The 18,908-nt window shown below is 39.7% G+C and overlaps 1 protein-coding gene across 1 annotated transcript; it reads left to right on the top strand.

The window, feature by feature from the left end:
• The first annotated feature begins 1,445 nt into the window (after positions 1 to 1,445).
• Positions 1,446 to 16,948, top strand: nmd3 (NMD3 ribosome export adaptor). The gene is made up of 16 exons (XM_006795332.3): positions 1,446 to 1,541; positions 1,893 to 1,976; positions 3,959 to 4,093; positions 4,257 to 4,353; positions 4,812 to 4,892; positions 5,385 to 5,513; positions 6,276 to 6,366; positions 8,016 to 8,094; positions 8,518 to 8,614; positions 9,119 to 9,236; positions 11,895 to 12,040; positions 12,375 to 12,487; positions 12,569 to 12,641; positions 13,923 to 14,029; positions 15,655 to 15,725; positions 15,933 to 16,948. The coding sequence occupies exons 2-16, from the start codon at positions 1,933 to 1,935 to the stop codon at positions 16,064 to 16,066; spliced, it is 1,515 nt and encodes a 504-aa protein (XP_006795395.1). The 5' UTR covers positions 1,446 to 1,541; positions 1,893 to 1,932; the 3' UTR covers positions 16,067 to 16,948.
• The last annotated feature ends 1,960 nt before the right edge of the window (positions 16,949 to 18,908 follow it).

The following is an 18,908-nucleotide window of genomic DNA, read 5'->3' as shown; positions in this document are numbered from 1 at the left end:
GTGCTGCTTTCACGTGCAGCTCGTAAAGTTCCCCTTCAAAATTGTAGGAAATAATTGCATTTAAAATATCAACACGTACCCACAGACAACGCATAGTGATACCGTTTAAATAAGGGACCCCCCCCCCCCCCCCCAAAAAAAAAAAAACCCCAAACAAACAAATAAAATAAATAAATAAATAAATAAAAACCTATTCAACTGCAGCTGGTTACGTCTGAAAACAAGGTGATTAGGCGATGCAAAGAAATGTAATATACAGCCGTTTAGATAAATAATTTAGATACATAGTTAATTAATGTAATCACTTGAAAGAAAAGAACAGTTGTGTTGTGGCTACAACTTAATAAGTTGTCGCATTCACTGGCTTAAAATTCAGTAGAGAAACCAATAAGAAAACTGCAGACTGTTTACAAAAATTAAATTATTGCAGCATTAGGTTATTTCATCCAAATGTTATAAATTCTACTGCTCAATTATATATCAGCCATGCCTAAAATCTCACCAGGGGTTAAGCAAGACACCAAGAGAGAAACCGCACGGGAGATTTACGACAGAACTCGAAGGCGTCCAAGGACCAGTCATACCATAGGTGAGTCTGAAGACCTCCGTGAATCAATAATTTTAAATACATGCTAACACGCAGCATTTCATTATAAAATTAAAGCAGATAAATAACCTTTCATTGGGCCCAGCGTGTTTGTGGCAAGGTAGAATTGTCATGTTATAGGAGAAAAGGGGAGTTCCTGTATTAATGCTTGTGTCAGAAGTCCTTCTAGGGCCTCCCCACCACCACTAAAAACAAACAAACCAACAAACCAAACAAACAGAGAAAACTTGTAAAATTATTGTTTTTAGAACTATAGTATCAGTCGCACCAGGAGGGAAATGTGAGATCAACACGTCCTCAGTTTAGCCCCTCTATTTGTTAACGTACAATAAAATGGCAAACGAATGAATAAAAAAAAAGATGTTAGCAGGAGTTTTGGTGGAAAGTTTAAATGACTCTGTTTTTACCGTATTTACTAAAGAAAAACAAAGAGAAAGGGCACAAAAGTTAAAGTTTATCAACTGAGCTTTGATGTATTGTTATAAATATAAATAGCTTCGCTATGCTATGCATGCCTGCCTACTAAATGAGACTTTCTAATTTTAATTCAGTCAGTTAAATGTTAAACTCCTCTTAACAATAATACATTAAAATGATCTTTAACTAATTGCCTAAAACGCTTCTGGTAATAATCTTATACTTTTACTATACCTTTTAAGATATATGACTATATATACCACCATCAGCGTTTCAGATTATCTAATACAAGATTTAAATTGGAAAAACAAGTAATAATTTTTTATCTATTTGGTATTTAAGTGGCATTTTTATTTGATTAAAATTTTTATGAGGAAATGTATTCAGGCAAACAAAGACAGTCCCGGGGTCCTTGAGTCCTGCCTGACGCCATCGAGCCTCTCTCGGTCCTCTGTGGGTAAAACGTGGGGCTACCTCGTTTACTGTGCGCTGTTGATTTCTCATCAAAATAAGATCAGTAAGTTTTGTCAACACTTGGTCGCTTTAGCTGTAGTTACTGAATACTTTCAGTCGACTCTGTGTGTCTGTTTCTCCGCGAAAACTTTTGAGAATCACTCAGAAGAGTTAGCAATTTAGCCTCCAGTGCTAACACACTGTATCAAGAGCATCAGGCAGGCTAGCAGTGCTAACTGTACTTAGGGCAGCTTTATCGTTGTTTAGATATCTGTATCTCCATTTCTAAATGAACGCTTGGAAACTAAATAAGCCTATCTGGGTTAACGTTTATTAACACTCTCTTTTTCCCCAGTCTGTGTTGTGCTTCAGCGTTGACAGGGCCACTTTACATCTGTCATGTTTGTGTCCTCAGAGATAACTGGACCACCTGAGACCCACTCAGCTTGGCAAGGATGGAGTACATGCAGGCTCCTGCCTCAAGCAGCCAGGGGAACATGTAAGTGCAGCCCTTTAGCACTGTGTGAGTTTTAACAGCAAAGCTCATTCTCCTGACTGTGGATAGCATCTCTGCCTCAAACTATAAAGCCTATATTTCCTTTAAGAGTGGTATTAAACTACCAATAGGAGGCAAGGACACAGCATATATTGGCCGATATTTGGCTTGCTAACTATCAGAAGGCAGCATAATCAACTACATAGCAGCAGCAGCTTGAGTCATAAAGTTTTCTGCTCGACATCTCTGATTTGGGGATAAAGAAATATGCATTTCTTTAACAAAGTTATCTTCTCACTTATAATTTGAGTGCCATTTGGAAACTACAGGATTTTGTTCTATTCAGGTTAGACATCTAATGATATTATTCTTTATGTAGTACAACTTGTAATATTTACTCAATCAGCAGGAAATGGAATGAAAAAGAATTTTTTTTTCTTTCAAGTGTCCATTACTCAAGTGGATTTGGCCCCCCAGCATATGCAAAGTGTATACATTCAGGGTGGTTTGAAATGTTGGGCTTCCAGCATTTTTGCCCTCATAACATTGTAATGTTATAACATCTTAAGTACAGTCGATAGACACATGAAAAATGTAGGGCTGGACACATGTAAGCTCTGTTTTAAAACTGCAAGCAAATCAACCAAAATATTTGTATATTATATTTGTATATATTTGTATATTTGTTTTAGTAATCAACTTTGAGCAGCAGTATAATCATGGCTTCAATAGCAAAACTGCACCAGTGGTCATGTTTGTAATGTAACGTAATGGGAAGAAGCACTGGTACTCTGGATTTTTGATCTGCTTTGTTATAATTCACTGGGGAAAAAAATGAAAAAGTGCATTTTTGGTTAACTTTCAGGGGTAATATCACTACATGGCATAGGTGGCTGGTCAAAGTTGTAGCATAAGAAATTTCTTTTCTTTTTTTTTTCTTAAATCAACATTTTTAAATCAGGCTTATCGGTTATACATAATTTCTTCCTTTAGTTACTGTACCAAAAAACCCCAAAACAGATTCTGATGGAGTCATGTGGGGGACAATGATTGGGGTTTTTTGTTTGTTTGTTTTTTCATTAAATCATCCATAAAGCACAACTGCAGTAAAATAAAATATACCATCTTTTCAGTGGGTGTGTTGCTGATTTGGACCAAAAGTTCCTAATTAAGAGCCCTGTTGACAAACTTGGTTCAAATCCTTTTCCACCGATCCAGTGCTATTAGCCAATCTCAAACCAGTTCTACATGTTTTAACCAAATAAAACTGGTTACCAGTGCCATAAAGCTGACACCAGTAGGACACCACAGAATTTCTGGTATCGGTGATTATGTGAGGGGTTACCAAAAGAAATTCCCTAATGATTAGCAGCCCACAGATTCTGATATCTTCTCTCTAGTTTTCATGTAAATTACTTCTGCTCTTAAAGCTTCAGAACACTTGGATCTCAAACCTGTCAAAAAGTGGGAAAGTTTTCAGAAGATAGCATTTCTCTGCCCCGGCACATCACTAGTGGAATACAGATCATGGAGCAGTCTTTGTTAAGACTTAAAATTGAAATAATGAATATTTTATTTATTATTCAAATAATAGGCTTGATCTGAATACATATCCCTAGGCTGTAAAAGGGCTGCAGCTGTCTTCAGTCCAATATAACAACTAGCAGTAGCTTTTGATTTTAAATTTATTATGGCGCACTGTAAGTGTAGTTTTGCCAGAACCACTGAGATGAATTATGTCATCAAGTAAAGTGAACATCGTGACTGTTTATTTTCAGAAAATGCTCAGGTGATGAGAAAAATATGGGTAAAACGCAACAACATAAGCTGCGACCTGCTTTGTAAAATCTCCCATTGTTTTGTACATGCTGTCTTTAGTGAAGAGGCTGAAACCTTTTATATACCATATATATCATCAACAAAAGGGTCTGAAACAACCCATCATTTATTCGTATTTCATTGACTTTGGCGTCTCTCCCCTCCAGCCTCTGCTGTACCTGTGGTGTCCCCATTCCTCCTAACCCAGCCAACATGTGTGTGGCCTGCCTGCGCACTCAGGTAGACATCTCAGAGGGAATCCCCAAGCAAGTCACAGTGCATTTCTGCAAGCAGTGTGAACGGTGCGTTTCATGCATTTAATAACAAACACATAACAGTTGTATTTGTTTTGTACACTGCAATACACCCATTATATCACTGTTTCTCTTTAGAAGGCATTTACAGGTGAAATGTAGCAGTCAGAAAGGTGTGTTTTTATTTAAATGTATTTCCTCTTTTACGCAGGTACTTGCAGCCTCCAGCGACCTGGGTACAGTGTGCTCTGGAGTCCAGGGAGCTTCTTGCTCTTTGCTTGAAAAAACTAAAGAGCTCTATGTCTAAAGTAAGCCTCTTTCTTACTCAGTGTCACTAAAGACGAATAGCATATTTCTACATAAGTGAAAGATTTCTAGAATAAATTAAATATAAGGGCCAGTTTGTAATATGAGATTCACAACCTGCTTGTTTCAGTCCTGCCTTTTTATTGAGCGCATTTTCTTTTTGTTGTGTTTTTGGGTTGTGTGAGGGGAGGGACCATCTTAGACATATGCAAGCTAAGAATTTATATCCTTAAGTATATGTTACATTTTTAATGACAATAAAGTTTAATCAGAACCTTAATGTTGTCCTCTTAAAACCCTTCTAGTTTAATATATTCTGTGCAGGTACTCTGTGATACATTATTACATTACAGCATCCTTCTCATCTATCTCTTTTTTTATTATGATGTGCACCACGTTCACTATTGTACTTCTCAATACTCAGACAGTGCTCGCAGATCTAAAACATCTCTCTTCACAGGTGCGACTTATCGATGCTGGATTCCTGTGGACAGAGCCGCACTCCAAAAGGATTAAGATGAAACTGACCATCCAGAAAGAGGTTAGAAAACAGGGGGACATTTCTATGTGTGGGAAAATTCTATTTGTAATTAACAATATGAGATGGGCAAGGTGCTTTTTGTCCAGAAAGTTTAAAACAAAATCTTTTAATAAGAATATTCATAAAAGTGGTGACAAGTCGTAGGACGTGCATCCACTACTAAGTGACCCTGAGGTTGTTTTATCAGAAGAACAAGCGATCTGTCTGTTCTTCAGAGTTAAGTGAGAGTAGCGAGCCTCGCCATTGGCTGTCATTGCATCTCCTTGACCTTTAGTGAGAACCTGAGACTTGTGTTTTTTTTTTTTTGTTTGTGCAGTTGGAGGGTCTTTATAATTCTGCCTGCAGTTCTCCCTGTTCACATAAAAATTCAAGCATAACAATTCAAATATGCTCTCCCTGAACAGCTTGTTTAATGAATTTCAGCCACAAGTTTTTGTCATCGTTTCCCATGGAGTTGGAGCATATGGTGTGACTTGTTGTTGTCTTCTCCAGGTGATGAATGGCGCCATCCTACAACAGGTGTTTGTGGTCGAGTTTGTCATCCAGTCCCAGATGTGTGACGACTGCCACCGTGTGGAGGCCAAAGACTTTTGGAAGGCCGTCGTTCAAGTTCGTCAGAAGGTAGATACCTGTAGATACCTTACACTCTAATAAGTACAAACTATTTTCCCATTCTGGCTGTTTTCAACCTTTTTAAAAGCCCTTTTAAATAAACCATGAACCATTTTATCAGTTATTGAAGTGGATGGTGAATGGTTATATTTCAGCACATTTGTAAAATTGGTTGTCATAGTAAAGTGTTAAAAAGTAAAGCTTGTGGTCAAAGCTGAAAAATGTGTGCAAAGCCACTTTTTCCACTGACTCGACTTTAGACGTCAAATTTCATTCAGAAGAGTAATGTTGACTTTTTATGTATTTTTGGGTCATTGACTGTTTCTCTTTCTATATATAGCGCTGTTAGTGTTTCATATAAACATACAAACAAAGCTCTCTGAGTCTTTGTTGGGAAATACAACTCAAGACACTCTGTACTGACGTACTGAACTTTACTGCTGCAGAGACCGTAGACTAGCAGTTCAGTGATTAATAAATAGTTATGTTACTATGAAGCTAAGCTATGTTATTATATAACTCAGCCACTTCATAATAAAAGCCAGTCACTGAAAAAGCTTTTGCTCTGTAGCTGCATGGCAGAAAAGGCTCAGCAGATCGTAGATGCATGAAATAAACAGCTTGCTCAGACATGGAAAAAAACCCAGCTGTATTGAATGCCATTAAGTTGAGTGTTGGCAGGCAAATGCAAAGCTACTTATCGAGGTTTGTGCTGTTTAAAGGGATGAGTATGAGTTTCTCTGTGATGAAGATTTCTCTTTTGTCCATCAGACTGTACACAAAAAGACTTTCTACTATTTGGAGCAGCTGATCCTGAAGCATAAACTCCACCAGAATACCCTCAACATTAAAGAAATTCATGGTAGGTCAATGATCTATGATTATGTGCACAATGCTGTGTACACCAATAGAATTCTATAATAATGCTCCAGGTTCCTAAGAATGACAGAGAAGCTGATAAACACAAACGATAAATGAATTGACTGTCTATTATAGAGCTCTTTCAAAATATTTATTTATCTTTTCATCATCTCTGTCTGCTCCTCTTCTTCATCTGCCATCTCCACCGCTGTTCTCTCCTCCCTCATCTCCACCTCATCCTCTTCCTCCTCAGCTGAAGCCACGTCTCCAGAAGTCAGAGCTCTTACCTGAGAGAAAGTGCATTAAAAACGCTGCTTTATTCCCAGTTTAAATTGTCAGCAGATTAAAAGTGCAGACCTCCCATTTCTAACAATAAGCTGGCTGTAACGGCAGCAGCTGGTTAAAAGATAATGTTATGGAAGCTAACCTTAGGTTCGAGTGTCCTAAAAATCTCACTTTCCCTATGATAAACAGTTGATTTATATTCTTGCATCTTATGAAAGTTTATACGCCAATTGCCCGAGTCTGACGGCATTAGATCTACTTCAGAAACAGCGGCTAACACCAATGAAAACGGCTGCTCTTACTGACAGAAATGTTCGGGATAGCCGCAGCATAAGTCAGCGTCACTGTCATCAGTCAGAAATGAGCTTCGCTGGCTCGATCGACTCGTATTTGACGGCGTTCTACAGCGTCCTCAAGACTAAATAGACATGGACGCTTCACATCAGGCATGTTGACAGCTGACATAAACAGTGGACTGAGAGTCTAGATTTACTACTGATGAATGCCACACAGACTGCCTGAGGTGAATGAGGGGAAAAAACTGAAAATATTACAAATATTTAATTGACACTTGTTTCTTTTTAATGTGCACATATTGTTTAAATATATTAAAGTGTTGTGTGTGCAATAATGTGTTTATACACAGGCAGTAGTGGAAACCTGCCAGCCTGCCGCGGCTATTATGGGGTGCCGAGGGTTAAAGGGGAAATGCCTCATCTCTGCTGTGGGGACTTTTACCCAAATTACACTGCAAAGTGGGAAACTTGCCCTAGTTGTCACCAGCGGAACTAATGTGGGTTAGAGCGAAGGAGAACATAATGATGTGTCAAGTGTTAATTACCTCTTCCCGTACCAGACAGCCAGTCACGCATGCATGCATGCATATCACTGGCACCAATAACTCCATGCAGCTGTCCTCGCGTGGGCCTCTCAGGGGCACACGTTGTACATCTAATCAGTGCGCTCTAATCAGAGCGGGCGTTCCTTACCAGCTGCCTGCAGAGCAAGCTTGTTTCTTACCCTACTTATGGATGCTAAGTGCTACTTCATACATACTTATATGCGCAGAGGCTCACATGCTGTGCATTGAGTGACATCGCAGCAGCAGTCCTCTGTATTCTTGGATGGGACTGTTAAGCAGAATTTTGGCCCGATGGGGTTGTTTAAATCATCTCCATGTCTCGGCGGGACTTGAAAGCTTTAAGAAGGTTACATGTGGCTGCCATATTTTTCTTTTCTCTTCATCTGCTCTGTGGTATGTGCCGTTTTCATGCATATGTTCTTTGGCGTGGGGATGACCTGCGAAGCACGCCTGTGATAAATATATCTGTGAAGTGTATTTGATGGTATTGCTTTTTCTCGCAGAGGGCATTGATTTCTACTACGGCTCAAAGCAGCATGCTCAGAAGATGGTGGACTTCTTGCAGTGCACCGTGCCCTGCAGGTAAACATTGCTTCAGTCCATGCCTTTGAAAACACGCAGCACAACCTTCACAGCGTTCAGTGATGACGTCTGTCAGGGTTCAGTTTGTATGTAGAAGTGGAGGTGATTAGCAGGTGTTAGCAAAATGTAGCCTGTCGGTAATACATCTGATCAGAAGAGAATGTAACCCATTAAAAAGAAAGGGAATATATTAAAGCTTTTAATTAATCTGAAACCGCGTGCAAGTGTTGTCTGCATGGCAGAAACCGTTTATATAATCATGATCTACACAGGATGTTTCCTTTCCATGTGTGCACAACATCTCAGTGCTTTTAGGGCCTTTTGTTGTACCATTTGTCCGACTGACACTTAACAAGCTTTCATGTGTTGGTGAATGTTTTAATATTACTAATAAAAATTAATACTTTCTTTTTAACTTTAAAGGTCAAAGGCATCTCAGCGCCTCATCTCTCACGACATCCACTCAAACACATACAACTACAAGAGCACCTTCTCCATGGAGATCGTACCGGTCTGCAAGGTATCCAGCAAACAGTTGCATTTATATTTGGAAGTCATTTTAGTTGAATCTAGGTTTTATCCCATGATTCATTGTTAGCAGTGAGATCCACCCGACTGTCCTCGTCACTCCTACGGCCTACACATTAGACATATTTTTGTCAGTTTATAAAAAGGGTTGAATTTGTGTTTAACGGTGACAGGTTAGATTAAACTGGAAAGCAATGACATTAAAATTAAGGTGGTTAACTGATCCCTGTCAGGTGTCATTTTCAGTAGTTGATTAGCATGCCAGTGCAGTTCAATGCTTTAATAATGCTTTAATATCATGACATATATTGGGTTTGTGAACACCTCATATTTCAGTACTAGGGGCTCCATGGAGGGACACTTGTTTTCTTAAATGAAAACGTCATTCAACGTTATTTTTTTTTTGAGCAAACAAGCTGTTCAGCACAAGTTCAAAGCCTTTTTACTCCACGTGACCTCAGTTTGACCCCTGTTTTTCTGGTTGTCTGGTTGCCAGGACAACGTCGTGTGCCTTTCACCTCGGCTGGCGCAGAGCCTGGGGAACATGGGTCAAGTCTGCGTGTGCATCCGTATCACCAGCACCATCCATCTGATCGACCCCCGCACCCTGCAGAGTGAGTACGGAGGAGTTTTGACACGTTTAGCTGACACCACAGCTCACGCTGTCTGCAGCTCACCTGGTTAATTGTAGAAGCATTTCTCACGTATTTGTGTTGGCTTGCAGTCAGCAGAGATGTAGTTTAAGTTGGGGATAAGTGCAGTAAATAATTGTCGTCCTTAAAAAGAAAAAAAAAGTGTAATAAAACCTAACAGCACGTAGCTTTTGATCTCGAACCTTCTGGCCTGGCTGGCCTTGTGTGGAGTTTAGATGTTGTAGCTGTGCCTGTGTGGCTGCTTTTTGTGTGCTCTGGCCTCCTGTGACAGTCCTAAAACACACATAACACACGTGACTCTATCCACTCTTCTCATCTCCTTGAATTGGACAAACTGTGTATTTAACTTGTAATTTAATTTTTGTTATTATTATTATTTTTTGTTTGTTTAAAGTGCGCATGCCTATTTTGAATTCCTATGAATGATCTCATAGTAAACACAATTAGCTTCACTCTTTGCCCCGTAAAGACAACATTTGGCGGCCTCCCCTGGGCCTTAATGACAAGTTTGACACATCAGTATGTAATACATAAAGATATGGTAGATTCAGGGTTTTTCCATGGGTAACTTCTACTAATTTCTGATGCACATGTAGTCATTTTGTTCTGGAAGCATCTCTGAAATATGACAGAAACCACTCAGTTCAGAAAAGAGCTTTAGTGGCCTTTTAGTGTTAAGCTGCAGATATTCAACAGAAAATTGTCCAGTAATTTATTTGTAATTAACAGTAGCCGTTTTGTGTTATGAGACGTTTAGCAGCACACTTTATGTTTACATTTTATAAACTGTTTGACAGCTGATGGCTCAAAAATAATGGACATTTTAATTAACAGTGGAATTCATTCACTAGATTTAAATATGTCTTCTAATTTCTTTAAGTCTGTTACCAATGGTTATTAGCATTGTTGAAAAAAAGCTGCGCATTTAATACATTTGCTCAGAAACTGAAATTGTGTAATTACATAAGAAGCCGATCATCACAGTCGACTAGCTGAATGTTTAAATATTCATCTGAGTAGTTTCTCATTATATGACTTTTATAAACCAGTTGTTGCCTCTGTGGACTCGGTTTAGCCTCTTTCAGTATCTGCACTTTTAGAAACATTACCACAGGTTGGTTATTTTTCACTCTTGTATTGTTCATAACACCAAAAGTATTTCCTGCATTACCGAGAGTCGCTGCTTGGTCGACATCTTTCTAAACCGCACTAGACTGACCTCAGTTTGGTGACCACATGTTCCACGCAGTCATTTTACTCGGCTGCTTCTCTCTTCTCCAGTCAGAGTACGATATTAGACGTGCTCCCAGAGAGCAAAACATATTTCAGATTGCATTATTTATTCTATCAAAGCCAAGTTATCTGATTTAGGGGGACTTATTACCAATACAAGCACGGAGACAATTAGTGATGGGTTGCTTCCTCTGCGTGTGGCGTAATCGCTCATTTTGTTAGAGGCTGGATGGTCCTCCACATCTTGAAGCAGCACACACGTTTTTAATTACTCTTCAAAGAGCAGGCTATATTTGGAGCAGAAAGTTTTTTAGCTGGTTGAAAAGCACAAACAGCCTCAAGGCTGTCGAGCAGATTCAGCGGCACAAGGCAATTAACTCATGTATCAGAAGTATCTGTTTCTGTTTTTCTGCTTGTACAGTTTGGTTGCAGTATAGACAGGAAGACAATCTTCCTGTCTAGTTTGTTTAGAGTACGAACAGAAAGAAAAAGCACTTATGGATAAATCAGACTTGGAATATTTTTAATACTTTGCTTAGAAAAATGAAAGGAAGATTTAGAAAACACACGCTGGATATCTATACTGATATAGGCTGGGTAATTTGTTAGGATTGAAAGGCTCAACTTGCCACATCTTTTCACGGAAAAGAAATTAATCTACCGACAGTGGGCTGAATTCAAATACAGCCCAAAAATCAAAGTGAAAAGGACGTGGCGGGCTAGTCCATTTTACTGAAATTTCATTACAGCAAATCCAAATGGTGCTCAGTAGTTTGTATGGCCTCCTTGTGCTTGATGATGGATGGTGTCCTTGGGAATCTCCTCCCACATCTGGACCAGGGCATCACTGAGTTCCTGGACAGTCTCAGGTGCAACCTGTCAGAAGGACTGAAACATATGTCCCAGAGGTGTTCTGTTCGATTTATGTGAGGCGAGGGGGGGGGGCAGGCAGGCAGTGATATCAGTTCCTTGCATGAGCTGGTTTCAAATTGTCATCACATGTGGCCGGCATGTGGTGCAGTGGTGCCCAGGAACCACTGCACCACAGCAGGGTTTGACAGGGGGTTCAAGGATTTCTTCCCAGTTTGGCAGTCAGGTTGCTGCTGCCTCACCTGTAGAGGTCTGTGCACCACTCGATGGATGTGTCGTGCCTCGGACCTACCTGTGTAACCTCTGTAGGGTCCAAATTTTGCCTTATATCGGGTCAAAATCCCAGAACTTTAACTGACTTGCTGCTATACTCAGATTTAAGTGTTATTTTCATATTTTTTGAGTAGTGTATGTATTTTTTCCAGAAAAATTTATTTAAATATCCGGAAAGTTAAGTGTGTTTGTTTTTTGTTTTTTTAAATTAATTACTCTAAATAATCAAAAGTATCTTTGTAGTTGCCGAGGTGGACGGGAGCACATACTGGCGTAACCCCTTCAACGGTCTCTTCAACCCAAGCCAGCTGGAGGAGTTCATAGTCATGGACACTGACATCATCAGAGACCAGAAGCTGGGTGCTGGAGCTGGCATGAGGTCCAACAAAGTAAGGGCGCGTGTGTGTTGGTGCAGAACAGATTGCATTATGGGGGAACATTGCTCTTCCCTTAGAAGTAAAATCAATAACAAACCATTACATTATCCCTGAACCTGTATGTTGGATTCGAGCCAAATCGACACAAACAGTCAGGAGTGTTTCTTTTGAGGCGAGTGCGGTGTGTAGTTTCCCGTCGCTCTTTTGAGTCTTTCTGTGTGTGTGTGCGTTGCATTATTATTGATGCACCTGAATGAGCAAACTTGGACGAAAGAACAGGAGTAATGTTTGATTGCTTTAAACATTTTGGATTTTCCCTTCCCTCTTTGTGTTTGTGTGTATACAGCACACCCTGGCTGAGGTGTGGGTTCAGAAAACATCAGAGATGAATACCAGTCAGCAGTATCACTGCCGTACGTTCCTGGGTCACCTTCTCAATATTGGAGACCTGGTGCTGGGGTACGTACGCAGAACAGTCAGATAACAATGAATAAATAAGAGTAATAATGGTCAGTGGTTAATTTTCTTCTTATCTTGTAGGTTTGACTTTGCCAATTCCAACATCAATGATGACTACCTTAATAAGATGAACCCTCACCATGTTCCTGATGTGGTAAGTGTCACCTGCACTCAGCGGACACGATTTGTTGACTTGATTAACACTGACCTCTAGTGGCAAACTAAAACCCTGCATGGAGTTCTGAACGTTCATCTAGGGCTGGGTATCGTCACTGATTTCTAGAATCGATTCAATTCCGATTCACAAGGTCCCGAATCGATTCGATCCACGATTCGATTTAATTCGATTCGATTCGATTCACTTCGATTTGAATCTGGGAAATTTTGACAGTCAGAAATATTATAATTCAGATCAGTACATTTACATATTTTTGTATCTATAAAAAGGAAGCTGACACTTTCTGGACTTTATCAAAGGTGTGAGCATCACAGCAGATGCCTTTGTGTCAAAGTAGCTCAGGATAAAACACAGAAAAACATGAAGGCAATTTTTCTGGCCTGGGATTTTATAAAAATATTCTGCAGTACATCAAAAACGAAAGAAAACCATTAATCAACACATGAACATTACCTCTGAAGTTACAGCGGTTTTATTAGAGACACAGCTAAGCGTTTTGCATTTTGTATAATTTTAAAAAGTTTAAATTTGTTCAGTATTGAACGGCAGAAATTAGGTTTTCTTGTCAGAAGTATATAAAACGAAAAAAAAAAAAATCGTCGGCCGACAGCGCTGTAAACAACGGTAGACTTGTGCGTAACAAGCAAGGGAATAATGCAGAAAACAGTACAGAGAGAGGGGGGAGAGAGAGAGATGTGCATCGTGGTCGAAGCAAAACAGTAAAAGTAAGAGTGAATACATGACGATGTTTATGTGAAGCGTAGTTTGGATCTTCTTTTGCTGCTGGTTCGGTCAATATTGTTTGGAGAGAGATCAAACTAACAGCTTTAGAATCAGCACATAAAGGGCGTAAAGACAAAGCGCGGACCCGCCGACAGATCAGAATCAGCGAGCTGTCGGCTTTCAGCCCCGACCGTGAGAAAGGCGACATCTAACTGATTCTGATCAGCGGGTTGCGCTGTGTTTAAGTCTTTGTGCAGAATCCGTGTTCCTGCTCTCATTTACTGTCTTAGCTGTTTGGTGGTTGTTGAAATTTTGTGAGATTTCACCAGAGATTCTGGCATTTCGGGCAAAATAAATTTATATTAAAAAATCGATTCAGGATTTTAATGAATCGATTTTACGTTATCCAAGCCAGAATCGATTTTAATCGATAAATCGATTATAAAAACCCACCCCTACGTTCATCCCTTCCTTAAATCGCATAGGAACAAAAATGCCGTGTGTTGTTGAATTTGAGCATTTGTACATTCAAAGGTGCTGATCAAGAAGAGCTACGACCGCAGCAGGAGGGTGAAGCGCAGGAACTGGAAACTGCACGAGATGGCCAGAGACCGTGAAGGCATGGACACGGATGATGAGAGGTAAGACTGCTCAGCTCATTGAGATGAATGATGTATGGCTTACAAGCATTGACCTCTAAGCTGTCTTGGGAATGTTTTGGTTTTTTTTGTTTTTAAGCTAAGATTAAAGACTTAAAAGTTAAAAAAGCACTTTTGTTTGGGACTATGTTCAGATGTTTATACAGTGGTTGTTTGGGGTTTTTTGTATTCCTGTCGTCCTCCCTTCACTCCCAGCCGATCGTGGCTCCTCTCCCTGACCCTGGTTCTCCCAGAGATTTTCCTTCCCACTGTCGCTTAGTGCTCTCACATAGGGGTCATCTAATTGTTGGAGTTTTCCTTCCATTATTGTAGGGTCAACCTGAAGTTGTATAGTTCTCACTCGAAAAAAAAATCATATAAGTCAGGTTTATTGGTGTGAATGATTTGTTTCAACCAATATAGCGCTGTAGCTCACTGATGTGTGTTTTTGGACGACAGTGGAGGCGTAACAGATGAATGAGCTGCTTCAGACTCAGATACACAGAAAATACTTCTTAAAATGATTCATTATTAGTTTTAAGCTTTTCATAGAATTTCTAAACATATTGACAGACACAGTTGCCAAGTGGCAACAAACTGCAGACCTGTTAATATCGTTGAGGACACGCACTTTACATAGCTGTGGTTCCTCGTGCCTCCCCAAGAGTGACAGAGAGAAAGTGGATAAATATTTACAGGTTTTTTTGTTAACATGAATGTTCAATAAACATGTTAAATGTGTATATTTTCCCTTTTTTCACAAGTCTGTTTGCTCACGCGAAATGAAATGCGAATGAAAATTAATCCACAGTAACCCTGTGACGAATCAGATTAAACATTTTAATTGTTTGTCAAGCACTAATATATATTATATATTTGTGTATACTTACATATTAGTATATAGTTTTGTTTTTTTAAGCTGTTGTTTGTTGTTTTTTAAGTTACAAGCTTAAATATAAAGTTGAAAAATGTAATTGCAACCAGGCTATTGATCAAGTAATTGTAATTAATCACTATTAATTACAGAAAATTGTGAGATTAATTAGTTAATTTTTTTAATCTTTTGACAGGACTAAATATTATGCATTAATATTCAGGTGAATAAAAAATATCTAATCAAAAAGTGGGGATCGGGGGTGCTCCTCATGAAGTATTCTTAAAAAATTAGCATAAATTTGAAACGCCTTGGAAATATCCCTTAAACAAGACACAACTCTCCCAGAGGTAAAAGGCTATACTAAAACTTTTATGTTTTATGATGTCAAGTCACGCTGGCGTCAGCCTGTTATGGTCTCATTGTGACATCGAAGGGCGTTGTGTAAAAAACATAAAAAGTGTCTCTCATAGCTCGCTCCCTTTGATATGATGTATTACTCAATATGGTTTCTTGACATTTTCCCCCCCAAGGTCAACTTTACTTTGGAGCTAGCAATGAAGGTCAAATGCTTAGCCAACCTAGGTACTCGTGTCCCCGAAGGCCCAGTATATTATTGTGAAGTTTTAGATGATCCATAAAAAGTTAATAGTTGTTTAGTGTACTAAGAGTACAGAGTATCATGTGGTTTGTCTTTCGTTATCTGTAAAGTAACCAGACTGGTTTTGCTCTCAACTTACTTTTCTGTCTTCAGGCAATATCAGGACTTCCTGGAGGACCTGGAGGACGATGAGGCACTGAGGAAGAACGTCAATATCTTCAGAGGTGAGCAGCTGATGACCGCAGCACAGACTTACTCCCGCAGCAGCATCACGAGAGAGATTTCAGAGCCTTTGTTTAGGTTTCTATTGTCAGGTTACGGCTCATTTACCGTCAACGGCTGCTTGAGGTTCTGATGGAAGTTGTGTCACACGTTCATTACAGATGATGCATGAGACACTTAATGAGCAGATGCTGATTTTTCAATTTCAGATGCGTCAAAGATCCCGGTGGAGAGCGACACTGATGATGACGGAGCACCACGCGTTTCCCTGGCGGAGATGCTGGAGGAGCTGAGTCTAATGGACGCCACAGGAGGAGAGGGTGCCGACATGATGACGGACTAACCAGTCGGCATTCTGACATTGTGACGCCGACAGCCGATTTATCAAATAAAGGCCTGTTTACAATACAACGGTGCAATTGCACACCGGATTTAGAATTGTCTGCAAATTGGGGACCGTTTCAAACACGGACAGATGATATGTTGGAGCAAACAAATCCAGTGGTGTACTGGTTTATGATGGTTAAAAAGTACCAACTGTGAGTCATAATGGCACTCAGTCATATGAAACATATGATCATTTATCTCCACGCTCTCTCAGTGGATTTTTATCCAAACTGGGTCTTCAGATTCACATTTTCCTGTCTTTATATGATCCTCTTTGTCATATCAGAATAATATGAAAATGAAGCAGTTACAGCTTCTTTATCGAAATAAATCCTTACCCACACATTTTCTGCTGGTTTAGAGGCTCTTGTTGTGAAGTGCTTTGCTTTATTCATCCACCAGAGGGAGCTTTGTGCTAGGAAGATATGGGAAGTAACTCATTTAAATGAGGCTGGCAGCAAGCTGAGCAAAGTCTGTTAATGGTGTAATTTGGCTACTGTGGGCAAAATGCAAATGCTGTCCAGCTGCAACACCTTCAGCCACCGAGCGTACAGTCTTTGTGAGGCGAGCTGATTTAAAAATGGGCATTCTTCCCCTCTCTGTTTGAAGCCTGTCACACCAGCATGTGTTTTAAATGCGATACATTTAAGTCAGCACTTATTTGTGCCTTCACAGTTCATTCAAATCATGCTCTCAAGTCTGTGCTTAACCCATTGTGCCACTAATGGCAATTTATGACTAGCTCCTAGCTCCAGCTTACTCAAAAGGTGCAAAAATGTAAAGATCCAAACAAATTTTGGATTTCACTGCACATTAAAGCTGACTCTTTTACCAGAAATGCTCCTCAGAACATTTTTTCTCACATGAACACTCAAATTTAAGGCTCTTGGACCAGTAAAAATTCAAGACTTTAACATTTTTGGATTATGTTGCTTGATATTCTGATAATATGCAGGATAATATAGCAATGTATTATAATAAATGTCAGGCTTGTGGGATTTCAAATGTAAATATATAAACATGTTGACAAAATCCTAAATCAGTTGTTTAGAAGCAATAAATGAAGTAGAACAATAAAAACTTGGAATGTATTTAACAGGGGGGTTAATTAACTCTATTAAATCTGATTTCTTTTTTTGTATGTGAATGCATTAAAGCAAACCATACTGGAACTGTGGTTAAACATGCCACCATGTTTGCTGGAACAGTTCAGCCCGCCACTAGCCAGCTTTATGTAATATAAAACACCAGAGGAATGTGTGTATCACAGGGTGTGTTAGTTTCACGTTTTGACTCAGGGAGGGGAGGGGGCAGCCCTTGTTTTTCACAAACCTGAGCAGGTTGTTAACGGTAATCAGATCTACTTGGGAAAACGAATGAAGCGAATCCCCCCTGCTCTTTCTCTCTCTTTTGTGTGTTGGCCTGATTCACCTGTAGTTTCCATGTTTACAGACTACAAAGTCCCTAAAGGCTTAAGACTGTGGATGTCCGATTTGAATAATGATTTCCCCAGTGCTTGTCGCAGGCAGCAGCAGTCGGTGGTTTCACTGCTCTTACAGCTCCTTTACAAACATGTCCGGTGTGAAGAAGCGCCTTCATGAGCTGTGCCTGACATTTCAGACCAGTATCCATCGTCCTGATGTAACAGGGTCATAAATCACATTGTTATAATTACCCAAAATGTGTTCTAAACCCCCAAACCGTTCCTTTTATACCTGACTTTTAGGACCTCCAAGCCTGTAGTTATGTTCATTATCAGTTAGAGCCCCTCCTCATTCTGTTCTTCTTCTTTGGTGCAATCCTATAAATACAGTGTACCCCTTTTGCCTTTCCCCTTTTCTACAATTCCCCTGTGGGAGAGGTGGGTGTCATTTCTTTCCAACACTTTAAAACACACATATAATGCATATTTACCCACCTGGATGTTTCTGATTGCGATTTTAGTTCAATTATTGTCATTATTAAGCCTGTTTTTGTTAGATGTTATAAGTGTGTAGTATGTGTGTATCATAAATGTGTTTTAGGCGCCATAAATGCTAGCATGAATATATACTCCTTGCTAGCTTGGAAGTTGTGGTGGGTTGAGCTAACCCTCTTCCCCACTGTTTGTATTTGGTCGTAGGAGCTGGAGTGGGCAAATGATATACTTGGAGGTCTTTCTTTCTTTTACCTTTTTTATCAGGTATGTCGGATTTCATGTTGTTGTTTTTTGTTTTATCTTATGTCAAATATGTTACGTGTAAATGCCTATTTTATGTTTAATGTAATAATAAATGCCAGCCCTTTTCTACAATTCCCCTGTGGGAGAGGAGCTGGAGTGGGCAAATTATTTACTTGGAGGTGTTTCTTTCTTTTACCTTTTTTATCAGACACAACGCAGAATCACACCGGTTACACTGACGCTAACTGTGGGCTTGACGGTGCATCTATGCGTCACCGGTGCGCTACCCGTGTTTACACATCAATAATGCAGTATAAGAAGTGAGCTGGTCAGCAAAGCTCACAGTTAGGAGATAAGATTTCTCAGCTGTATGTGTGCTTACAGAAAGACACCCTGCCCTGTGTGTGTATGAGAAAGTTTCTTCCACAGGCGTGTCTGAGCTCCCTTGGTTGTCCCACAGCTGTATGCAGGCTATGAATCCATAGACTGAAATGATCAAGTCCAGAAGGAGATATGAGGACTCCTGATTACATTTGTTTTCAAAACACTTTGGAGAATGTTTAAGGCTGCATTCCCAGACATCCCAGAAACACTCAGTGTGAGTTGCAAAATATAATTAAAGAGGCATTAGGTGTTG

The sequence above is a fragment of the Neolamprologus brichardi genome, chromosome 14 (genome assembly GCF_056152115.1).
Source record: "Neolamprologus brichardi isolate AB-2024 chromosome 14, ASM5615211v1, whole genome shotgun sequence".
Taxonomy (NCBI): domain Eukaryota; kingdom Metazoa; phylum Chordata; class Actinopteri; order Cichliformes; family Cichlidae; genus Neolamprologus; species Neolamprologus brichardi.
Note: the sequence above shows the minus strand (reverse complement) of the source record. Positions and strands in the feature narration are given on the sequence as shown.

Excerpts from the sequence above, each read along its gene's own strand:
- nmd3 (XM_006795332.3), top strand. The coding sequence starts at position 1,933 with ATGGAGTACATGCAGGCTCCTGCCTCAAGCAGCCAGGGGAACAT. Across the intron at positions 4,893-5,384 it reads AACTGACCATCCAGAAAGAG|GTGATGAATGGCGCCATCCT; the intron begins GTTAGAAAACAG and ends TGTCTTCTCCAG. Across the intron at positions 9,237-11,894 it reads CGACCCCCGCACCCTGCAGA|TTGCCGAGGTGGACGGGAGC; the intron begins GTGAGTACGGAG and ends GTATCTTTGTAG.